The sequence below is a fragment of the Xyrauchen texanus genome, chromosome 34 (assembly GCF_025860055.1).
Source record: "Xyrauchen texanus isolate HMW12.3.18 chromosome 34, RBS_HiC_50CHRs, whole genome shotgun sequence".
Lineage (NCBI taxonomy): Eukaryota > Metazoa > Chordata > Actinopteri > Cypriniformes > Catostomidae > Xyrauchen > Xyrauchen texanus.
Genome location: NC_068309.1, coordinates 14,760,606 through 14,780,360, shown reverse-complemented (window position 1 = coordinate 14,780,360; position 19,755 = coordinate 14,760,606). Strand labels below are relative to the sequence as shown.

Below are 19,755 nucleotides of genomic sequence, written 5' to 3'. Positions count from 1 at the left end.
CATTGCGCTTGAGCTGACGTAATGGTCAAAGACGTTCCGTCTGAAGCTGACGCGCATATGCACAAAGACCTAAGATTAAAAAATAGTGGAGACTGAATGCATGTGAGCGCTTTGTGTGAATCAGTGCCCCCTAAATTGACTGCTCGTACCGTTTTGGGACAGTCAGTTGATTAATTGGATTAAGCTTTTTCGTAACGTATTAGGGGCGTTCACACCGAACGATAAAAACTAGACGAGACGGAGCGCCACGATTTGAACAGAACCCTATGTCTGTAGACGCGTTTTAACAATTCAACTTGACGTGGTGTTTAAAAAAAGCAGTGACATTTACATTGAAACAACCTTTTACGAGAGGTGCCATTTGACACACGTTATCTTACAGAACGCGCACATTAAAAGGCTGAAACATCGCCGACATTCTTAAGTTAATTTCAAGACTTGCTTAATAATGGTACAAATGCACACATTAAACAGCTTACCGGACAAACAAATTGGTAATGTTGAAACTGACAGTCCGGCGGGGTAAATAATTCCTCGGCACCTGTCTGGATATTTTGGTCCATGAGTGTGAGACAGCAGCATCAGCAGCATGAGATGAGCTCCACCGCTCCAGTGACGCGAGTGATTCCCAACAGCCAGGACGCATGAGTATATACGCGATAATTATTGGGGGAGTGAGCTTTGATAAAAACGGATCGAACATACAGAAGCTGCATCTGAAGTTACTTTTATGTGTATTTACGCAGACAGTTTAAAGGGTTCGTTCACCCCAAAATGAAAATCCTCTCATTTACTCACCCTCATGCCATCTCAGATGTGTAGCCTATGACTTAGCCCTACTTTTTCTGCTGAACGCAAACAGAGATTTTTAGAAGAATGTTTCAGCTCTGTAGGTCCATACAATGCAACTGAATGGTGGCCATAACTTTGAAGGTCCAAAAAGCATAAAAAGGCAGCATAAAATAATCCCTATGATCCCACTGTTAAAATCCATATCTTCAGAAACAGATCAATATTTAAGACTTTTATACTATAAATTCTCATTCCTGCCCAGTAGGTGGCGATACGTAAATAGAATATAAATTACTAAAAAAATAAAAATAAGAAGAATGTGAAAGTGGAGATTTATAGTAAAAAAATAAATAATAAAAAAAAAGCACTTAAATATGTATCTGTTTCTCACCCACACTTAACATATATCTTCTAAAGATATAGATTTAACCACTGGGATCATATGGATTAATGTTATGCTACCTTTATATGCTTTTTGGACCTTCAAAGTTCTGGCCACCATTCACTTGCATTGTACGGACCTTCAGAGCTTAAATATTTTCTAAAATTCTTTGTGTTCATCAGAATAAAGAAAGTCATCTGGGATGGCATGAGGGTAAGATGAGAGAATTTATATTTTTAGGTGAATCTCTTTAATGCTGCTCAGAGGCGGCATTATGTGTGTGTGTGTGTGTAATTATTATTTTTAATACCTTTGGGAAATGTAAACCTTGCTTCCTAAAACTCTCTTTTAGCAAGCAACCCCCATCATAAGGGAAATGCTTCAAGGTATGACTTGTCATGCATTGGTGGTCTCTGGTGACATCTGTTGGTATTAAAAATAATAATTACACGAAATAACAACTGTGGCCTGTAGATGACTTCAGTGCTCCATGCTTTGACAGATTTGTCAAATTGTAGCTTTTTTCTAAACCACTTGTGTTAAGTGTCAGATTTTGAAATGATGCCCCAATATGCTGTCAACATGACAATGCTGATTGTGTAACAAAGACAATAATTATTTTATTATCCGTCAAATTCTAGCATAAACTTTGTCACACAGGGGTCCAGACTCGGACTTCGACCCGTGTGGTATGTTTAGACAGGTTTGTTTACACCCTGTGAGGGCCAAATATCCTCATCAGTAACAAAAAATCTAAACAAAACAAAACCTCTTAAATTGGTCAGATGATGCTGATCTTCAAATCTAGTGATGTGCACATGTTTGTGTGATGGTTATTGTTATAGAGTTTGGAAATAGAAAATATTGTTAGCCTGATATGAAATCAGTGGAAGTCAATGAGAGATCATTAATATAGTCAACAAAAAACCTGTATGTGTGTGGGTGTATTCTGCATTGTGGATGTTTTTATAGTCTCACCCCTTGATTTATGTGTGGTTGTGTTTTGCATTGTGTCAGATTTTTTTTTTTTACGACCCCTTAGATGTACAAAAAGACACGAAGTGTGCACAAGGGTTAACTTGAGTCTGGACAATCTGTCCATAACAATGTCCTTAACAATTATATACCAGTAGCATCCATTAACAACACCACAAATAGACAAAAAAGAAATATTTATTTTCATTATAGAACTCCGTTTGGAAATTACTGACCATTCAAAAATTTTTCACAATTTTGTGTTTTTGTTTTAAATCTTTTACAGGATCTACTGACAGTTGTAATATCTATGACGACATGCAATGGGTTTTCATCCACTACACAAACTAAGCCCCTCAGCCAGTGCTACCTTGACCTGAGCAGCAGCACTCCATCACTGTGGACAGCGGTACTCGAGACTGGAACCTGGCTAAGTCTTATCTTTTATAAGTGTCCAACACTCTCTACCTTGGATTACGGCTTTATACTGCCAATTTTTGTTGGCTGGAAAAAGCAAAAGGTGTTTCTCAAAGGACTGTACGAGGGACACATCCATGCATTATGGAGTTTACAGGTAAAGTTAATTATAAAACTTTTAGGGACCACTGCGTGTCAAGGATTTAATTTTGGTACTATTTTTCTTCCAGAGGTAAAAATAAGGACATTGAAAATTGCTAAAATAATTTAATGTCCAGGTCTGCAGAGTGGTGTCCTGTTTAAAAAGGTGTCTGGACAGATAAAGTGCACTTGATGGCTGAGGTTCATCAGCAGAGTCTTCAACAACAGCAAAGACAATCCTGCCCTATTTCAGGAAATGTAATATATGTAGCACCAAGTGTCCACCAATCAGTAAGGCAAGATACTGTAATATGGCAAGCTGCAGATGAGAAAAGTTGTGTTTGGCATGGTAAAAACGTATGTGCTTGTAGAAGATGACAAAAACAAAAATAAATCTCACAAAAACCTCTAGGTATTCATGAACATCAGTGCACAGAACAGCATTCAGTCTGAACTTTTGTTTCCCTTTTCCATCCAACGTAGGACCACTGAGAAAGAAGACATAAAAATGCTCATCACCAAAAATAGCATTCATGGAATATCTTCCGGATACTCCGATGCCCTCTGCATCCTTTTGATGAAGGTGGCTGTATCTTTCACTGTCCAAAGCAATTCCAACTACGACAATCAGCTTTGCAAAGCTTGCCGCATCAATTGGACACTTTCACTTGGCTGCCCTTCATTCCAGTGAGATGGTAAGCAGATCTGGTCATCTGCTCACTCCAGTTCAAAAGAGGTTCAGTCCACCACCCAGCTCTGGATGAGACTGGTTCAATGGGTGTACAAGACAGTGAACATGCACTGCTATAGAATGGGGCATTGTTGCTGCAGCTATACACAAATCAGACACTGTTGAGAGTGAAGAACACATTTGAAAAGGCATCGTATTTCTGGACCAGGTGGATGCATGTGTGTGTATGTGCGACTCTGAATTCCATCTCTTTACCTCTACCTCTAAAGGCATTACCATTTACTAAGGCAAATTCTCTTTGAAAAGAATTGCAAAGTGCATCTTTTCTTTTCTAATATAATCTTTGCACTGCTGCTGTTGAACAAATGTTCAACACTGCATTTTATTCATATATATTCTCTTTAATAAATTATACATATATATACATATATGTATATATACATATATATATATACATATATACATACATATATATATATATATATATATACACATACATATAAATATATACACATATACACACATATATATATATATATATATATATATTTGTCCCCACCCCCATAATACCCCAGTGGCCAATAACACACTTTACAGGTATTACTGTACATCTTAAAGCCATGCTTGTCCTTTGGCCAGTTCAAGGCAAAGTTCTGCATCATTCGCAGTTTCTCTCCATAAGCCCCTCTGACACTGAGAACGAACAGACTCCACGCAGGTTTCTTCACAGAGATCACAGACGTTCCGAGAAAGGAAAGACAGCATATTCGTACATGACGAAAGGAGACAGAAGTACAAATATTCATTGTGAAATAAGTTTCCAGCAAAAGATTGTTCCATGAGGTGTTTCCATGGAAACCACAGAGTCCACTCAGAGGCCTGTGGATCAGAATGGAATCTAATTGGATGATATGTGTAACCCCAGATCTTCACTGTACACCCTCCTCATTGACATACGTGGAGGGAAACCATCCAATCTGAATGAAGAACATGGACAGATCGATGATTATTAACAAGTCTAGTTTAAAGGGATAGTTCACCTGTAAATACATGTTTGTAATCATTACTCACGTTCGTGTTGTTCCAAACCTGTATGACTTTCTTTCCTCCATGGAACCCAAATAGAGATATTAGGCAGAATGTTTCATACAACATTCTTCATGATAACATTCTGCCTAACATCTAATTCTGCAATATGTTCCACAGAGGAAATTCCACAGTGATTCGGTTTTGGAACAACATCAGGGTGAGTAAATGATGACAGAAATGTCATTTTTGGTGAACTTTCTCTTTAATATACTACAAGTCAAGACACCATTTAATGCTTTTCATTTGCTGGTTGTCTTACTCTGCCGTTGGCCTCTCCTTTCCACCAGCCTTGGTCTCCACCGATCTTACTGTAGATCTTGACAATGTCCCCCTCTCGCAGAGACAGCTCTCTCATGTCTCGAGCAGCAAAGTTGTATCGTGCCACAGCCGTACTGACCACCCTGGGTGTGAACACTGCACAATGCCACCAGATTACCACATGTAATCCCCAGATTACAATACATGTATGATGCATCAGAAATCCATTACATGTGTGGATATGTAATGATATTGGAGTGAAATGTGGATGAATTGCATATTAGAATAAATGGGAATGATTACTACTCTAGATATCTAGATACAGAATTTATTTGATTAATTTCTGGACCAGGAATGAGAGGATGAGGAAAACAGAACCAGGGGAGGGAGGTGAAAGGGGGGATGAGCAGATGAACATGAACAGAGGATAGATGCAAGAGGATGAGAAAGAAGCTCAGATGGGAAGTACCTGACCAGAAGGGAGCAGAGCTTTGAGAGAAGTTGAGACCCTGAGGACTTAGGAAGGAGAAGTTGTAGGAAGCACAGGAGGCTGCTGAGACAGGATGGAGAGGGAGAGAGAGGAGAGAGAGAGAGAGAGAGAGAGAGAGAGAGAGAGAGAGAGAGAGAGAGAGAGAGAACAAACACAAAACAGAGAAGGGATAAGGAGGAAGGGCACAACAGAGTTAGAGGGGGGGAAAAAAAAGTTCAAGGACATGGTCTCCTTAGCAAACAAAAGCAAGGTCAATGTCGGCTCTATGTACTGTTTGTTTCAGAGAGAGAGAGAGAGGAGAGAGGATGTGTAATCTGAGAAAAAGTAGCAAGAATTGTCACAGATACAATACAGTATTTAAAGTGCTAGTTCACACAAAATGATTCATTCCATCCCTGTAATTTCTTCCATGGAACTCAAAAGGAGATGTTTTGCAGAATGTTCCTTATTCCATAATGGGAACTTTGGCTATTAAGTGCCAAAAATAACAAAGAAGCACCACAAATGTACTGTAGTTCATATGACTTGTAGGCTATATTCCAAGTTTTCAAAGGCCATATGATAGTTTTGTTTGTGGAACAAACTCATGTATTATTTGAGCTGTAAAGTTGTTTAAATCGTAATTTTTACAGTCATTTTAGGGTTTGTTGACATTGTTGTCAAGTTAATGAAGTTGTAAAATTGGCTATAACTTTACACAGAGAAGGATAGTAACCAATTTTATCACACTAAAATGATGGTAACACATATTGGTTATGTCGTAAGTGCCTCACTGGAACCCAGATTTATTTCTTTTTTTAAGAAAAGGAGGGACGAGTCGAAATACATTTTTGTGGTAATAAATTTTATGCCACAAATGCTGAGTTGAACCCGGAATATTCCTTTAGGTTTTAATATGTTGCATCAAGATGTGTAGCACAAGGTTTAATGTCAATGAGGTCAAACGTCATTGGTTCTTGGATGTCTTGTCATTGAAGCCAAAATTAGCATGACATGTCTTGATGTGCCACATCTGTATTCAGTGAGATTCTGACCACTTTTATGAGGTTTTTATGTTTTTTGCTTGTCAATTTGGGACTTCAACAGCCCCAAACCCCATTATAAAAAAAAAATTAGCACTCTAGACCAAGGGTCTTCATGTACCGCAGAAGGTCTGAAAATTATTGTTTGATCCATCACTGGCATTCATAAAAATTCAGAGTGTGAGAGAGAGAGAAGTATGTATTTTGTTTGGTTAGAAGTCCATTGACATGTTGAGGTCCCTCGCACCTGCATGCCAAATCTTCCTCTTGCAGTAATCCTTCCTTATATTTGGGCTTTCGGTTTTATTTATTTATACGTTACGAGCTGCTCAGCGTGACGCAAATCAGGTTCAGCAGTGCTGCAGCAGAGGGTCGTGTAAGTAAACGTGTCTGCTTTGCATTGGTTGTACTGTGCGGTTGAGTGGATGACAGCCTACAGTTTCTTGTATTACTAGTTACTTTCAGAACAATAGCCTACTTGGTGTAAATAAATAAGAACCGCTGAGATTATCAACCTCGCATTGGCATACACGGTCCTTAACACTCCACATAAACCAGACTCAAATCAGCATATTTAAAGCAAGGTGCACTCAGTAATGTATTAATTACAAAGATTTACTCCAAGAAATGAACAGTAATTCTGAAACATATGTATAAAATCAACCACTTACATGAGATGAAAATTCCAGTAATATTAGTAACCTAATAAAAGTGTTTTTATTCTGCATAGAGAGGGTCTGTCATTCTAACTGTCTATCCATCAACCTTTTTTGATTGGGTATGGCACCAGTGATTAACAAGGAAAGTTCAAAATGACAAAAAAATAAGACCCCTGCTGTACATCATTTATTGATTAATTGAATGGCTTTGCAATGTAAACATCAGAAAGTATGTACATACACTAAAATGGTACCATACACATTTTTATAGGCATAAATCGCAACACTGAATTTTATACAATATGTTACGGGGGTCCCTGCTCTGTCTCTCTACCCACAAAGGGGTCCTTAGCCAGAAAATGGTTGAAGACCCCTGCTCTTGACATTATGCAAAATATCTCATTTTGTGTTCCATAGAAGAAAGTGATGTGGATTTGAAACAACATGAGTCAATTATGACAGCATTTTAATTTTTGTGTGGACTAAGAATTGCAGATCTGGTGTTAACCTCCAGATCTTCCTTCTAAAAGCCCTCCACACTCTCACTCCCTTATAACATGCATTATCTTTGCTTTACACAGCCATGCATTTACATAAAAGCAGGAGTGAACACCAGTTAAGCATGACTGGTAAGCGAACAAAGGAGGTCTAGTGCGGGCTGTTAGCCAAGGGAGCAAACTTAATTTATAATACATCAAATGAAACATCTGAGCCCATTCAGCTGGCCGAGGAAAAAATTGGCCCCAGTTGCCAAAAGTCACATTCAGGCCTCAACCAGAGTGGGTGGCTCCATGACAACTAAGCCTAAAATGATTGACAACTGAATTCCAAGGAGGTGGGGCATAAAGAATGTGAGGGTGGGACCAGCTGGCATGTTTTGTTTGTTCAGACTTGCAGAGCATGTCCATAGATTGTGGAAGGCTGCTGGCCAGACTGGTGGGATTTCAATACTGAATCTGTGCCAGCGTTGGGCAGGTAAGAGAGCAGAGATGTAAGAGAGGGAGAGAGAGAGAGATAAAGAGACAGGCATATAAGATTACAGCAGCGACTGTTTACCTGGTGAGCGAGTATTGGTGCGAGAGCTTGAACGCTCTCGGGACTTGTAAGGGTACCGTAATGTTGTGTCCAACAGTTTAAAGCTCTCTTTCAGTGAGTGAGACTGATAATACTCCACAAGCTCCTGTTACATGAAGAAACATCAAAAAGTTACTTAAAGCAATTATATGTTTCCAGTTATCATCTGTAATTACATACTGAGAAACTATGTATGCTTCTACAAAGGAAAATATAAGTGCTTTAAAGGAAGAAAAAAATAATAAAGTTTTAGGTAAGCTTAGGTTTAGACTTTGATTCTGAGTGAAGGTTGGTTGCCTTGCAAGCGCTGTAATAATTCCAGAAGTTAGACACTTCTCTTACCAGGAGGCTTTCAAACTTTTTTGCCTCTGTGATGTGAATCCAGTTGTCCTTCTCGATAACTTTAATGTGCTTCACTTCATCATTAAACCTGTGAAAAGGAAAAATATGTACCTCCATTTGCTGTACCCCATTGCCACAAGTTACGAAACTCAGAACGTTTCCCTCTAATATAGCATATCATATGCAAGACACATAAAAGAGAGCATTAAAAAGTCCTGTACTTAATGCTACGTCTACATTAATCCAGATACATTTGAAAACGGCGTTTTCGTTTCAAAATGCCCTCCATCCACACTAACGTTTTAAGCATTTTCCAAAAGTTGCTCGTCCACACTATAACGTATGATAATGCTTAAATCGTGTCACTGCGCATGTAGAAAATCCCCGCTGCATGTACGGTCTGAAACGCAATTGTCCTTGTGTTCCGTCGCAGGACACCAATTCCGAGTAAATTCCCTTCACCTTTGAAGGAATGCAATGTGAAGGTTGTACAAAGTGACATTTATTTTTTAACAAAACCTTCAAAGTGAGTATCAGGCACAACAGCGCCGCTATAACACAGGCCGCCATCTTGATTGTTTTGGTTGGATAGATCACATGACTAAAAATGCATCATCGTTGTCCAAAGCATCCGTTTTCACAGTCCACACTACAACGCAAAAACTGCGTTTTCAAATGTATCCACTTTGGGGTGCGTTTTCGGAAAGCTCAGTTTTTGCGGACAAAAACACAGCCTCAAGTGTGGACGGAAGGCCAAAACGGAGAGAAAAAGATGCGTTTTCAAATGAAAACTTATTAGTGTGGACTAGGCCTTAGTGTGGACTAGGCCTAAAAGTAATACAGTGCTTAGTGCATGTATATGAATAACACTCACTTGATACTGATGGCGAACCTCTCTGCCTCTGCCGTCCTCTCTCGAATCAGGTAGGTGCCACTACTGTGTGACTTGAGCAGGTTGTCGGCTTGTTGCCGCTCCATGTTTCCTGCAAACCTGAAGCCCATGGGGAAAACACACATCATTCATTAAGCCAGTTCAATACCAGGTAGATCATTATGACAACTTCAACAGAGGTCCTTACCTTATAAAAAGACAATAAATATTCAACATGCCTAGCAATTATTCTGAAACTAATCAATAATTTTCATAGATTCTAGTTATGACACAAATACAATTCTATGCAAATTTCAGTCACTGGATGGTAGTTTAGCTGTAAATATCAAATTATACAAGCTGCCTATCACATAATTCAGTGTTTGACAGGGTAATGAATAATGCACTTATGAGACTAAATAATTTTTTATATTAAAACAAAATCATGTTGTAAAGTGGTCAGAATGGAAAATCAATGTTCAGTAGAACAGGATGAGATACCAGGGATAAACGTAGTAATCCGTCTCTCTGGAGGACTGACGGCTGGAAAATGACTGGAAAGGCTGTAGACAAGAAAAAACAAACATAAAATAATATGATGTACATGGTTTGGTTTCATTTCTAATCATAAAGAACATGTTCTGTTGAGCACAATACATATACATTTAGATCCCCAATTCCCAATGCGCTTCAAGGCAACCACGGCATCACGGCAATTCACCACGTGCCCCACTGAGAGTGAGAACCACTTTATAGCAACAACGAGGAGGTTACCCCATATGACTCTACCCTCCCTAGCAACCAGGCCAATTTGGTTGCTAAGAAGACCTGGCTTGAGTCACTCAGCACACCCTGGATTGGAACACGCGACTCCAGGTGTGGTAGTCAGCGCCAATACTCGCAGAGCTACCCAGGCCCCTCAAATATATTCATGTTCAAAAATATTTTGTTTTTAAAAAGCAGTACCTTAGGGTCTAGGCATGGTTTCACACTGGAACTTGGGAAGAAGCCAGTTTTTAATGTTTGAATGAGCTTGCCCTGAGGGGTAAACACAAAGATTGAGAAGTAAAGATTACTAAGTGAATGAATGAAAGCCACATCAAAACAAAACAAAACAAAACATGGCTTGAGGTTAAAGTACACCAACTATAGTATGGCCAGTGTCCAAAATTAACATTTTGCCACATAGAGGGTAATTTACATAATCTAAACTGTATTTTGCATGATTTTGTTTTTAGAAAATTGTTGGCCCTTATGACAAAGGAATTATTTAGCTGTTATTCCCCTAGCATATTTATGGCAAACAGCACAGGTCACAGCATACTATAATCTCTGTTATTTTGAACCTTGTACTACACCAAATGGTTAAGACCCATCTTAAAGGTCCTATAAGTGATTTTTTCATGTTTGCAAAATTGTTTTCAACAACCTGAAAGATATTAATGAAATAAGTGTCATGAGAACCCTCTGTGACCACTCTAGACTCTGTAAACAGCAAACAAAAATGTGTCTGCAGGCTGGGGGAAATAGGGTATAATAAAAATAAATATATAAAATAATAAAAAATAAAAAAAATGACAGATGAGTAAACTTTGCCACTGATCTTTGACATGACACCACTGGTATTTTTTATTAGACTGTTTGTATCTCCTTGATTTGATCTGAATTAATGCACCCTTATTGTCTAGGGAGGTCTGGGGGCATTGTCCCCCTGGATAACTTTTGTTTTAAAAACAACACCTGGTGACCCTCCAGGCTTACTACATTTTTGTGCTAAAAAAGCAAAACGCATTGGAACAGTAAACCTGAGAAGGACACAGGCGTCTCAGCATCTCAACATCTAAAAATGCAGTAACCCTTTAAGAGATGCTTAAGACACAGGGGATGCTGTGCAGTAGTCAATAACATCCATCTAGTGCATATAGGAAAACAATTGAAAAAGTGTGTGCAGACCAAAACCACTTTTGGTGTGAACAGTCACATGACACTGCACTAGTTGAAGTTTCTCAAAATTACCTCACAAACAAAGTAGCCTTTTGTTTCAGCTGATTGTAGGTAAATACACCAATCAGTCACAACATTAAAAGCACTTGCCTAATATTGTGTAGGTCCACATTTGTGCTGCCAGAACAGCACCACCAAAAATGTTGTGACTGATTGGTTTATTTACCTACAATCAGCTGAAACAAAAGGCTACTTTTTTGTGAGGTAACTTTGATAAACTTCAACTAGTGCAGTATCATGTGACTGTTCACAGCAAACATGGTTTTGCGTCCGCACGCACTTTTTCAATTCTTTCACCACAATTGTACAATAGTGATTATCTGAGTTACCATAAACGTTGTCATTTCAAACCAGTCTGACCATTCTCTGTTGACCTCTCTCATCAGCAAAGCATTTTCATTCACAGAACTGCCACTCACTGTCACCAACAATCATACCACAGTCAAGATCACTGAGATCAAGGTGATCATGGTTAATGTGAACAACAGCTCCTGACCTGTATCTACTTGATTTTATACACTACACTGCACATCATTTAGAATGTTCACTGCGAAAGCCTTATGCCGTCGCGCCACATCAACAAATGCACCCAGTGTAGACAGGGTGTTCTTGTATCGCTATTTAAACCAGTGCTACTAAAATCCCTAAAAAGGTTACCTGACAAACTGACTAGCAAATCAATTGAATTCACTCACCAAAACCAATTACTCACATTTGCATTTGGTAAGTGTACGTTTTGGACCCTTGGTATGGCCATAGACTTCCCCTGAAAACATGTTAAATTGTGAGGGAAGATATATTTATTACACATCATACCTCCCACCACGATGTGTCTGGATCACCCTTTAGGAGTTCGATGACTTCTCCTGTCTGAAAGCAGAGTGGCATCTTGCATGGCGGGGCAGGGGTACCATGGTAATTTCTGATCGCCACCATTTTTGGACCTTAAGAACACAAAAAAACAAAAACAAAACAGCTATATAATCAGTATTACTAGAGCAAAGTATGTGATGAATGAAGTACTATATGAAGGCCTTACATTTCATTTCTTACAAAACAGAACACATCTAGACACTGTTTACTACACAAAACACATACACAAGATGGCAGCAGAGAGCTGAAGTATGATTTCTTTATCACATATGCTCTAGATGTTGTTCACTTCTGTTATTAGAGCTTTTACCTAAAGCTGTGCGCAATGTCTGAATTTTTCATATCGACATAACCACATTATTACCAGAGAAGACAGCAGCAAAAATCACATATAATTCATTTTATTTTTTTACCTGATTGTGGAAGTCCAGGCTCCTATCAGAGATACAAGAGAATTCAATTAAATACACGTCAATGTGTTAACAGTTTTTATGCGATTATATCAGGCATATGTTTTATGACATCCAGAGCTTAAAGTTATTTTTTTAAATTTTGGATAAACTTTAAGATTAAATAAAATAGAAAGCAAACAGGTGAAGTTTGGTTTCAATGTCCATGAAAGTGGATGAATAAAATCCTCAGACATTAGTGCAGTAATCAGAAAGATGGAAGTTTATGAGTACAGATCACTAAAACTCACCAAATCATGGGGGCCTGAAATAATAATGAGAGAGATAGATAGAAAGCAAGAGGGAGAGAGCATGGTCAGTGGCTGATCGCTTTAATTACAGTAGATGTAATGCAAATGTAGGCACTTTCAAGGAGCAGCTCTCAGTGTGAGACTCACTTATTTTGCAGATGGTGATAACCTCCAGACATTCCTTATGGGCACCTGTCCCACAGCGTGAACAGTAGTAACCCTGGTAGAAAACACCCCTAAAGAGCATATTACAGAGATAGAGAAACAAAATCATGATGAAGTGTTTGGGTCTTAAGCCAGTTGCAGCTCTGAGAAACGTCAATATAATATAATCATACGTCTTCATTTCCTGACATCCAACTAAAGATGAAACTGTGTCATATTTACCCAATAATGCTTGTGCAAATGTTGCCACAAGAATGCTAGGGTTGTATGGGTGGTTGCCAGGACATTGTTATGCTGTCGATAAGGTGTACTTTAAGGTGATTTTTGGAGTGTTGCTATACAGTTGCTAGGGTGTTCTGGGTGGTTGCTTACTGGCCCAATTCAAAAGAGCCCATCACCTATGGTATCTATGATATTCTGGTCAATAGATAATGCTTAGGTCAATATAAGTCACCTGTATTAACATCCAGCGCTTAGAAAATTAAGAGCCATACCTCTCCCAAAAAAGCTGCTCAATTTGAGGTATCATTTAAGTCTGTAGCACAAACAGTGCTGAAGTTACACGTTGAAGTTTAATACTTAGGTTAGAAGTTTGTTCAAATCTAACCAGAAAAAAATGTGTTGTCCAGAAAGGAAAGCATGCTTAACAAATCATAGGAAATATATGATATTGACAATTGATAATAAAATGTTATACATCATCGCAAAGCGGAGGATCTCAGCATTATAATGACCCCTAAATTGATCTTCTAGTCCACTCATGAGATATTAAATTAAATATTGGGTGTATTCTAACAGTTTTAGTCCACAGTATGTGTAAATGATGAGTTTTACAATTTGAGTGTGAAAAATTGCAGCGATAAAGTGGTTAAATAAATAAACTAAATAAAAAAAATCCTAACCCTAAGAATGAGCAATTGTGACAGCTTTAGCAAGCACCATTAAAAATACATCAATATAACCACAACCATCACTCTATACACCTCCAAATCCATATGTCGGCAAAATTAAGAGGCAACATCCAATGTATTCAAACTAGTTCCTGGCCACTTTGCACACAAATTGAAACATTGAACAATAATTAGCAGCCAATGTGCACACTGACCTATGGTGCAGAGTGGCAAATTTAGGTCAGTGCACTATAATTTAATGCGAGTCAATACAGCCAACTTGCAGCTCATGTAAAGTAACATGGGTCAAAGCCTGTTTCAGTCAAATGGACTGGCTGTATAATTCTGGGATGGAGTTTAATGTGTATGTGTCCTCACCGTAGCAGCATTTTGCAGACTCTGCAGTTTGTGTTCTTTTCAAATGTGTGCATTTGGAAGTTGTGCTGGTTGGCAGTGGCTCTTTCGGGTTTGATATTTGACCTGCATGGATTAAAAAATCACGTGATGTGGTGATCTGTGTCAATAGAGCAAGATACTGTAACATTTTTACACTGATATAGTTCTAACATACATGGCCATATCAAACTGCTCCATCCATTTGCGCTTGGTGTCTTCTGTCTTGCAGAAGAACTGGAAGCCCTGTTTTCCCTGCAGATGGATCAGGTAGAAGCCATACGACCACTGTGGATGGAGGGAGGCATGGTGGAGGGAGAGATACAGCAATTAATGGAAAATGGAGCGTGTGCAGGGCTGTTCACACAGGACAAGTTCCTGTATTTAATTTGCGTTATATTTTAATTATTTGTCTATGTACACATGCGTCTTTTACCATTACATCATGTCTTGTGCAATGAATGGCACGGCAAGTTAAACTATTTTATTAAAGAGATTTACTCACAAAGCACATTTTATAGACTTAAAGGAATGTTTTGGGTCAAAAAGGGGGCGCTAAGTCAGGAATACGTAGTTATTTGAAAGTTTAGAATCGGAACTTTTCATAGATAACCATCAAATCTGCATTTATGTTAAATAAAATAACAAAATCAGGCCTGGAAACATTTGTGTCACAAATCAGCGCTCCAAGAGGTAATAGGGTAGAAATATTAATTTATGTCTTTCAAATAGCAGGTAAACAGACAAATCACATATCAAATGAAAGCTCTCATTCTCAGAAATGTGTCTGTATAGTTTACTTTGTTGCCCTAATACCAGAGTTAAAAATTTTTTCAAAATAATTACAAACTGAAAGTGAAATATGATTTCTGTAAGACAGATCTTTTTTTGTGCCAATCTCTGCTGCTGTAAGCCCCGAATAGCTACAAACTTCATATCTGCTTTAACCTTAGGCAGTTTTAAACAAATTAGCCTTTTTTTTTTTACTTGTCTGTGAGCTTGTTTGTCTGAATAATATAATGTTATATCTAGTAACATTTAAAAAATTCTAGTACTTGCTGCTATCTAGTGGAATAAAATAAGACTTTTTGGAGGGATATGGAGTGAACAGAACCAGAATTACATACTTACAATTTTAGAGAAAAAAAATGTATTCTATTCATCACAAGATGGTAAATATATACAATATTATTTATGGCAATTAGTCTACAGTATGTGTAAATGGTGATGATGAATGGTGAAAATGCTTGAGATGACTGAATAAAAAATTCAGTTAAAGGAAACATTATACATGTTAACATGATTTTAGTGTGCTGCTTACCTTTTCTGTTTAAAGTTATATGCAATTTTAAAACTTTATTTTCATGATGACTTAAAGCCCCTCGACCCAGTACGTAACTTTATCACATCGTTGACATGCATAATGTTTACATCTTGTTGATATACTTTAGAAACAGTGTGTTTTTAAAAATGTATGGACTGGCCCCATTCACTTCCATTGTAAGTACCTTACTGTAACCGCAATTTTTGCCTAATTTTTTAATAAACAAGGGACCAGTCAATGTAAATTTTTTGTGGTGATCAGCATTATGCCACAAATGCTGCTGATTAAGCTTAATTGCCAAATGCATAAATGTTCATTTGTATTGAACACAGAACATTACTTAAATAGAGTTTTCCATGGCTTTTTAAAATGTCCTGATATATCTAGGTTTTCCATAACAGTGGGAAACCTTACTTGCATTCTGTTCAATACTGTTCTGCTTCATCTACCTATTTTTGAGTGCATGAATGCCCCCTGTGTGAACTGTATGACCTTAGTCAGTACAACGTACATTTTTATCTGAGTCAAGAAAAGTTACAACTTTGTAAATATGTTTTTTGTAAACAAACTGTCAATTTATTAAAATAAATAAATTGACAGTTTCAATTCTGACTGTGTAAATATGAAGTGGATCTCTTGAGATGGCAGGAAACAGATCACAACATTTCATTTACATTTATGCATTTGGCAGACGCTTTTATCCAAAGCGACTTACAGTGCACTTATTACAGGGACAATCCCCCTGGAGCAACCTGGAGTTAAGTGCCTTGCTCAAGGACACAATGGTGGTGGCTGTGGGGCTCGAACCAGCATCCTTCTGATTACCAGATTACCAGTTATGTGATTAGACCACTACACCACCACCACTCCGCTATACCACCACCACATCTCTTTCAGAAGAGAAAGATAATCAGAGCACTTGATACTTGCACACATGACTGCTTAGAAAACATGAGCTTTAGGCTTACCATTTTTCCACTCGACTGGTAGGCATGCAAAAAGATACAACAGATTTACAGGAAGAAAGAGAGAGAAAGGGAGAGAGAAAGAGAGAGAGAGAGAGAGAGAGAGAGAGAGAGAAAGGGAGAGAGAGACACCCTGTTACACATGCATTCTCATAAACATGCAAAAATTCCTGATTGTTAGATTCATGGAATGCATAGGCTTTTCTGAATTTACATACACATGCCAGCGCACTGAGCAGGGCAGTGCATCATTTCTGAGTGGTTAAAATTACAAGCATCGTGCTTTAATGCTCAAGGACAAGACTATATGAATGCAATCCATCTGTTCACCAAGTTAACTATGAGATTAATCCCATTAGCCTTGCATGTTGAAGATGCAATATACAAAGATTATTGCCAAAATAAATTTGAGAAAAGCTAATTAATTACTAAATTATGCCATAGTTGATCAGGCATGTTTATTCTGAAGTAGGCGGGATGACTAGCGACTTGAAAGACTCTCACCTTCTTCATGTCACGGTTATTCATGGGGTCATCAGACATCTTGTACAAGTGAAGTTCAATGATCTCCTTCAACTCATAATTATAGCCTTTCCTCTTGCATACAATTACCACTTTATCAAACAGGAAAATGTATCTAGATACAGAAGAGAATGATACACACTATATTTTTTGTGGCAGAACACTGAACAATAAACCATTAATAACTTAACATAAATTAAACAATAACAAAATGAATCAATTATGTTAAATTGTTTCAATGGTAGCTGACGATACCTAAAGCATTAATTCATGTTAGTGTATAGAACGTATAACTAATGTTAACGTATAGTGAATTTTCTTGTTGCATATAGTATGAGACGTGTGAAAATGTGGTGTACAAATTAAGTGGCTTGTTGTACCTGTCTTGTTTGGTTCGGTTTACTATAGAACACACTTTCAGCTCTCCGTCTATCTTTGGCCTTCCATACTCTTCCAACTTCACCTGCTGTGTATGACACAATTGTACACAACAAAATACAATATTAATACCTTTAGATTGGTATAAAGGCTTGGAGAGTTTGATATAGCACTTTTTGAAATACTGTACATCCAAGCATATAGTCACTTGATCCTGTGCGCAGTTTTTACATTTATGCATTCGGCAGATGCTTTTATCCAAAGCGACTTACAGTGACCTTATTACAGGGACAATCCCCCCAGAGCAACCTGGAGTTAAGTGCCTTGGTCATGGACACAATGGTGGTGGCTGTGGGGATAGAACCAGCAAACTTATGCTTACCAGTTCAGTGCATTAGCCATCTACGCCACCACCAATAACAACTATATTTTAAAGCTATTTATTACAACAAGTATTTTTTAAAGCAATAATCCGGTTAAAATATCTATTGACAGCATCTGTGGCATGCTTCCAATTACCACACAAATAATTTGGAATCTTTTAAAAAAATATATATATATTTTTATTTTACCTTACAGTACCTTTAATGTGTCAAAAGTTATGCACTCATAAAGGAAGGTTCCTGTGGCTCAATTAGTAGAGCATGGCACTAACAACGCCAAGATCATGGGTTTGATTCCCAGGGAACACATAAACTGACACAATGTATACCTTAAATGCACTGTAAGTCGCTTTGGATATAAGCATCTGTCAAATGCATAAATGTAAATGTAAAAGTCTGTGGGGCAAGTGTACAATGGTTTCCCCATGAACTTCCATTGATTTTGTACGTGTATAAATTATATTCTCTGGTACTGTTGCCACAGATGCTGTTTAAAACAAAACAAAACAAAATTATTAGTTGACACTTACGATAGAATTCTATGGGGCAAGTGTACAACAGTTGCCCTATAGACTTCCATTGTAAGTGCATTTCGATGTTTTTGAGATAAGCCAAAATTATTTTCTGTGGTACTGATGCCACAGATTCTGTTAAATACAAATTTAGTTGTCATTTACAATGGAAGTCTAGTCTATGGGGCAAGTGTACAACAGTTGCCCTATAGACTTCCATTATAAGTGCATTTCGATGTTTTTGAGATAAGCCAAAATTATTTTCTGTGGTACTGATGCCACAGATTCTGTTAAATACAAATTTAGTTGGCATTGTCTATGGGGCAAGTGTACAACATAAACCCCATAGATCAACAGTACATGGAGAAGATTTCTAGCAAGTATCACTGATGTTACTGACAAAAAAAAGCTATATAATTTGTTATATGCTACAGTAGCTATTATATAAAGAGCCATTAAAGGCATGTCAAAGCCCACAGTGAAAGTCTTTGTCCCTAAGTCCCGTGCCTCATTGGCTCATTGATGTTTCGCCGCAGGCATCATCTGCGCCACTGACCATCACATAAATAAACCAGAAGTGATACACTAACTCATATATTAGCCCCAACATAGAATACACTGATTTAATTCCCTTTAAACACAGTCCTAAACACATCCTGCCAGTGCTCATAGCATGAAGGCTTTCATGATTTCTTTTACTAAACAGAAGTTAAAGACGAGGGGCAGGTGGAGGTTGTAAAAATCTAAATGTTTGGGGATAAAGAGGAATTGACCAGCAAGTAGAAAAGAGCATGCCATGACCGCAGACACAAGAAGTCTTTCTTAGGACACAGTATAATGGTCAAACATATGATCGAAGATTTTAAAGATCCAGGTAATCTTTTTGCGAAGGGACAATAGAGGTTAAAAATAAGGATGCCCAAATGGCAAGAGGCTAGTGTAGAGAAATTCAGGCCAGTTGGTGGAAATGTCACTTGCATTATTAGGCATGTGTTGCGTCGTTACTACGTCTTAAGTTTGATTATATTTACAATTAATTACATTTTGCCTTACAAACAAAATTTTTTTGCGAATTCTGCTGATTTAAATATATAAAGTATCTATCTGGCTAACATTGATGAACTTTTGCTGAAATTGTGAGAATGACTCCACCAAACAAAAGGTTTATAGCTGGCACAGTGTTACATTATAGCTGTAAAATGTCCAGCAATTAAATTGTTATTAAATTATCTTTTTTTTTTTTTTTTTTTAAAGAAACAACATTTGATGAACATCTATTTTTGTGACACTTTTAAAATTATGTTGCTAATAGTGCTGTCAGTTGATTCAAATGTTTAATCACGATTAATTGCATGATTTTTCAATTGTGGAAGCTTGACTAATTGAAAATTGTCCGGTAATCATTAGCTGACGCTTTGAAAGATCAGTGGCAATGGTTTAAAG

General features: G+C 37.7%; 1 protein-coding gene across 1 annotated transcript in view; it reads right to left on the bottom strand.

Moving 5' to 3' along the window:
• Nucleotides 1-3,889: 3,889 nt before the first annotated feature.
• LOC127628227 (guanine nucleotide exchange factor VAV2-like) overlaps nt 3,890-19,755 on the bottom strand; it is a 286,511-nt gene continuing 270,645 nt past the window's right edge. The window contains exons 13-27 of the mRNA XM_052104998.1: nt 17,420-17,505; nt 17,022-17,154; nt 16,521-16,535; nt 14,407-14,516; nt 14,214-14,315; nt 12,891-13,016; nt 12,024-12,153; nt 10,170-10,241; nt 9,705-9,766; nt 9,207-9,323; nt 8,333-8,420; nt 7,973-8,096; nt 5,215-5,295; nt 4,747-4,901; nt 3,890-4,375 (exon numbers count right to left, since the gene is read on the bottom strand). Coding sequence (XP_051960958.1) covers nt 4,328-4,375; nt 4,747-4,901; nt 5,215-5,295; nt 7,973-8,096; nt 8,333-8,420; nt 9,207-9,323; nt 9,705-9,766; nt 10,170-10,241; nt 12,024-12,153; nt 12,891-13,016; nt 14,214-14,315; nt 14,407-14,516; nt 16,521-16,535; nt 17,022-17,154; nt 17,420-17,505 — 1,449 coding nt within the window. The 3' untranslated portion in view covers nt 3,890-4,327. The remainder of the gene's footprint in view (nt 4,376-4,746; nt 4,902-5,214; nt 5,296-7,972; nt 8,097-8,332; nt 8,421-9,206; nt 9,324-9,704; nt 9,767-10,169; nt 10,242-12,023; nt 12,154-12,890; nt 13,017-14,213; nt 14,316-14,406; nt 14,517-16,520; nt 16,536-17,021; nt 17,155-17,419; nt 17,506-19,755) is intronic.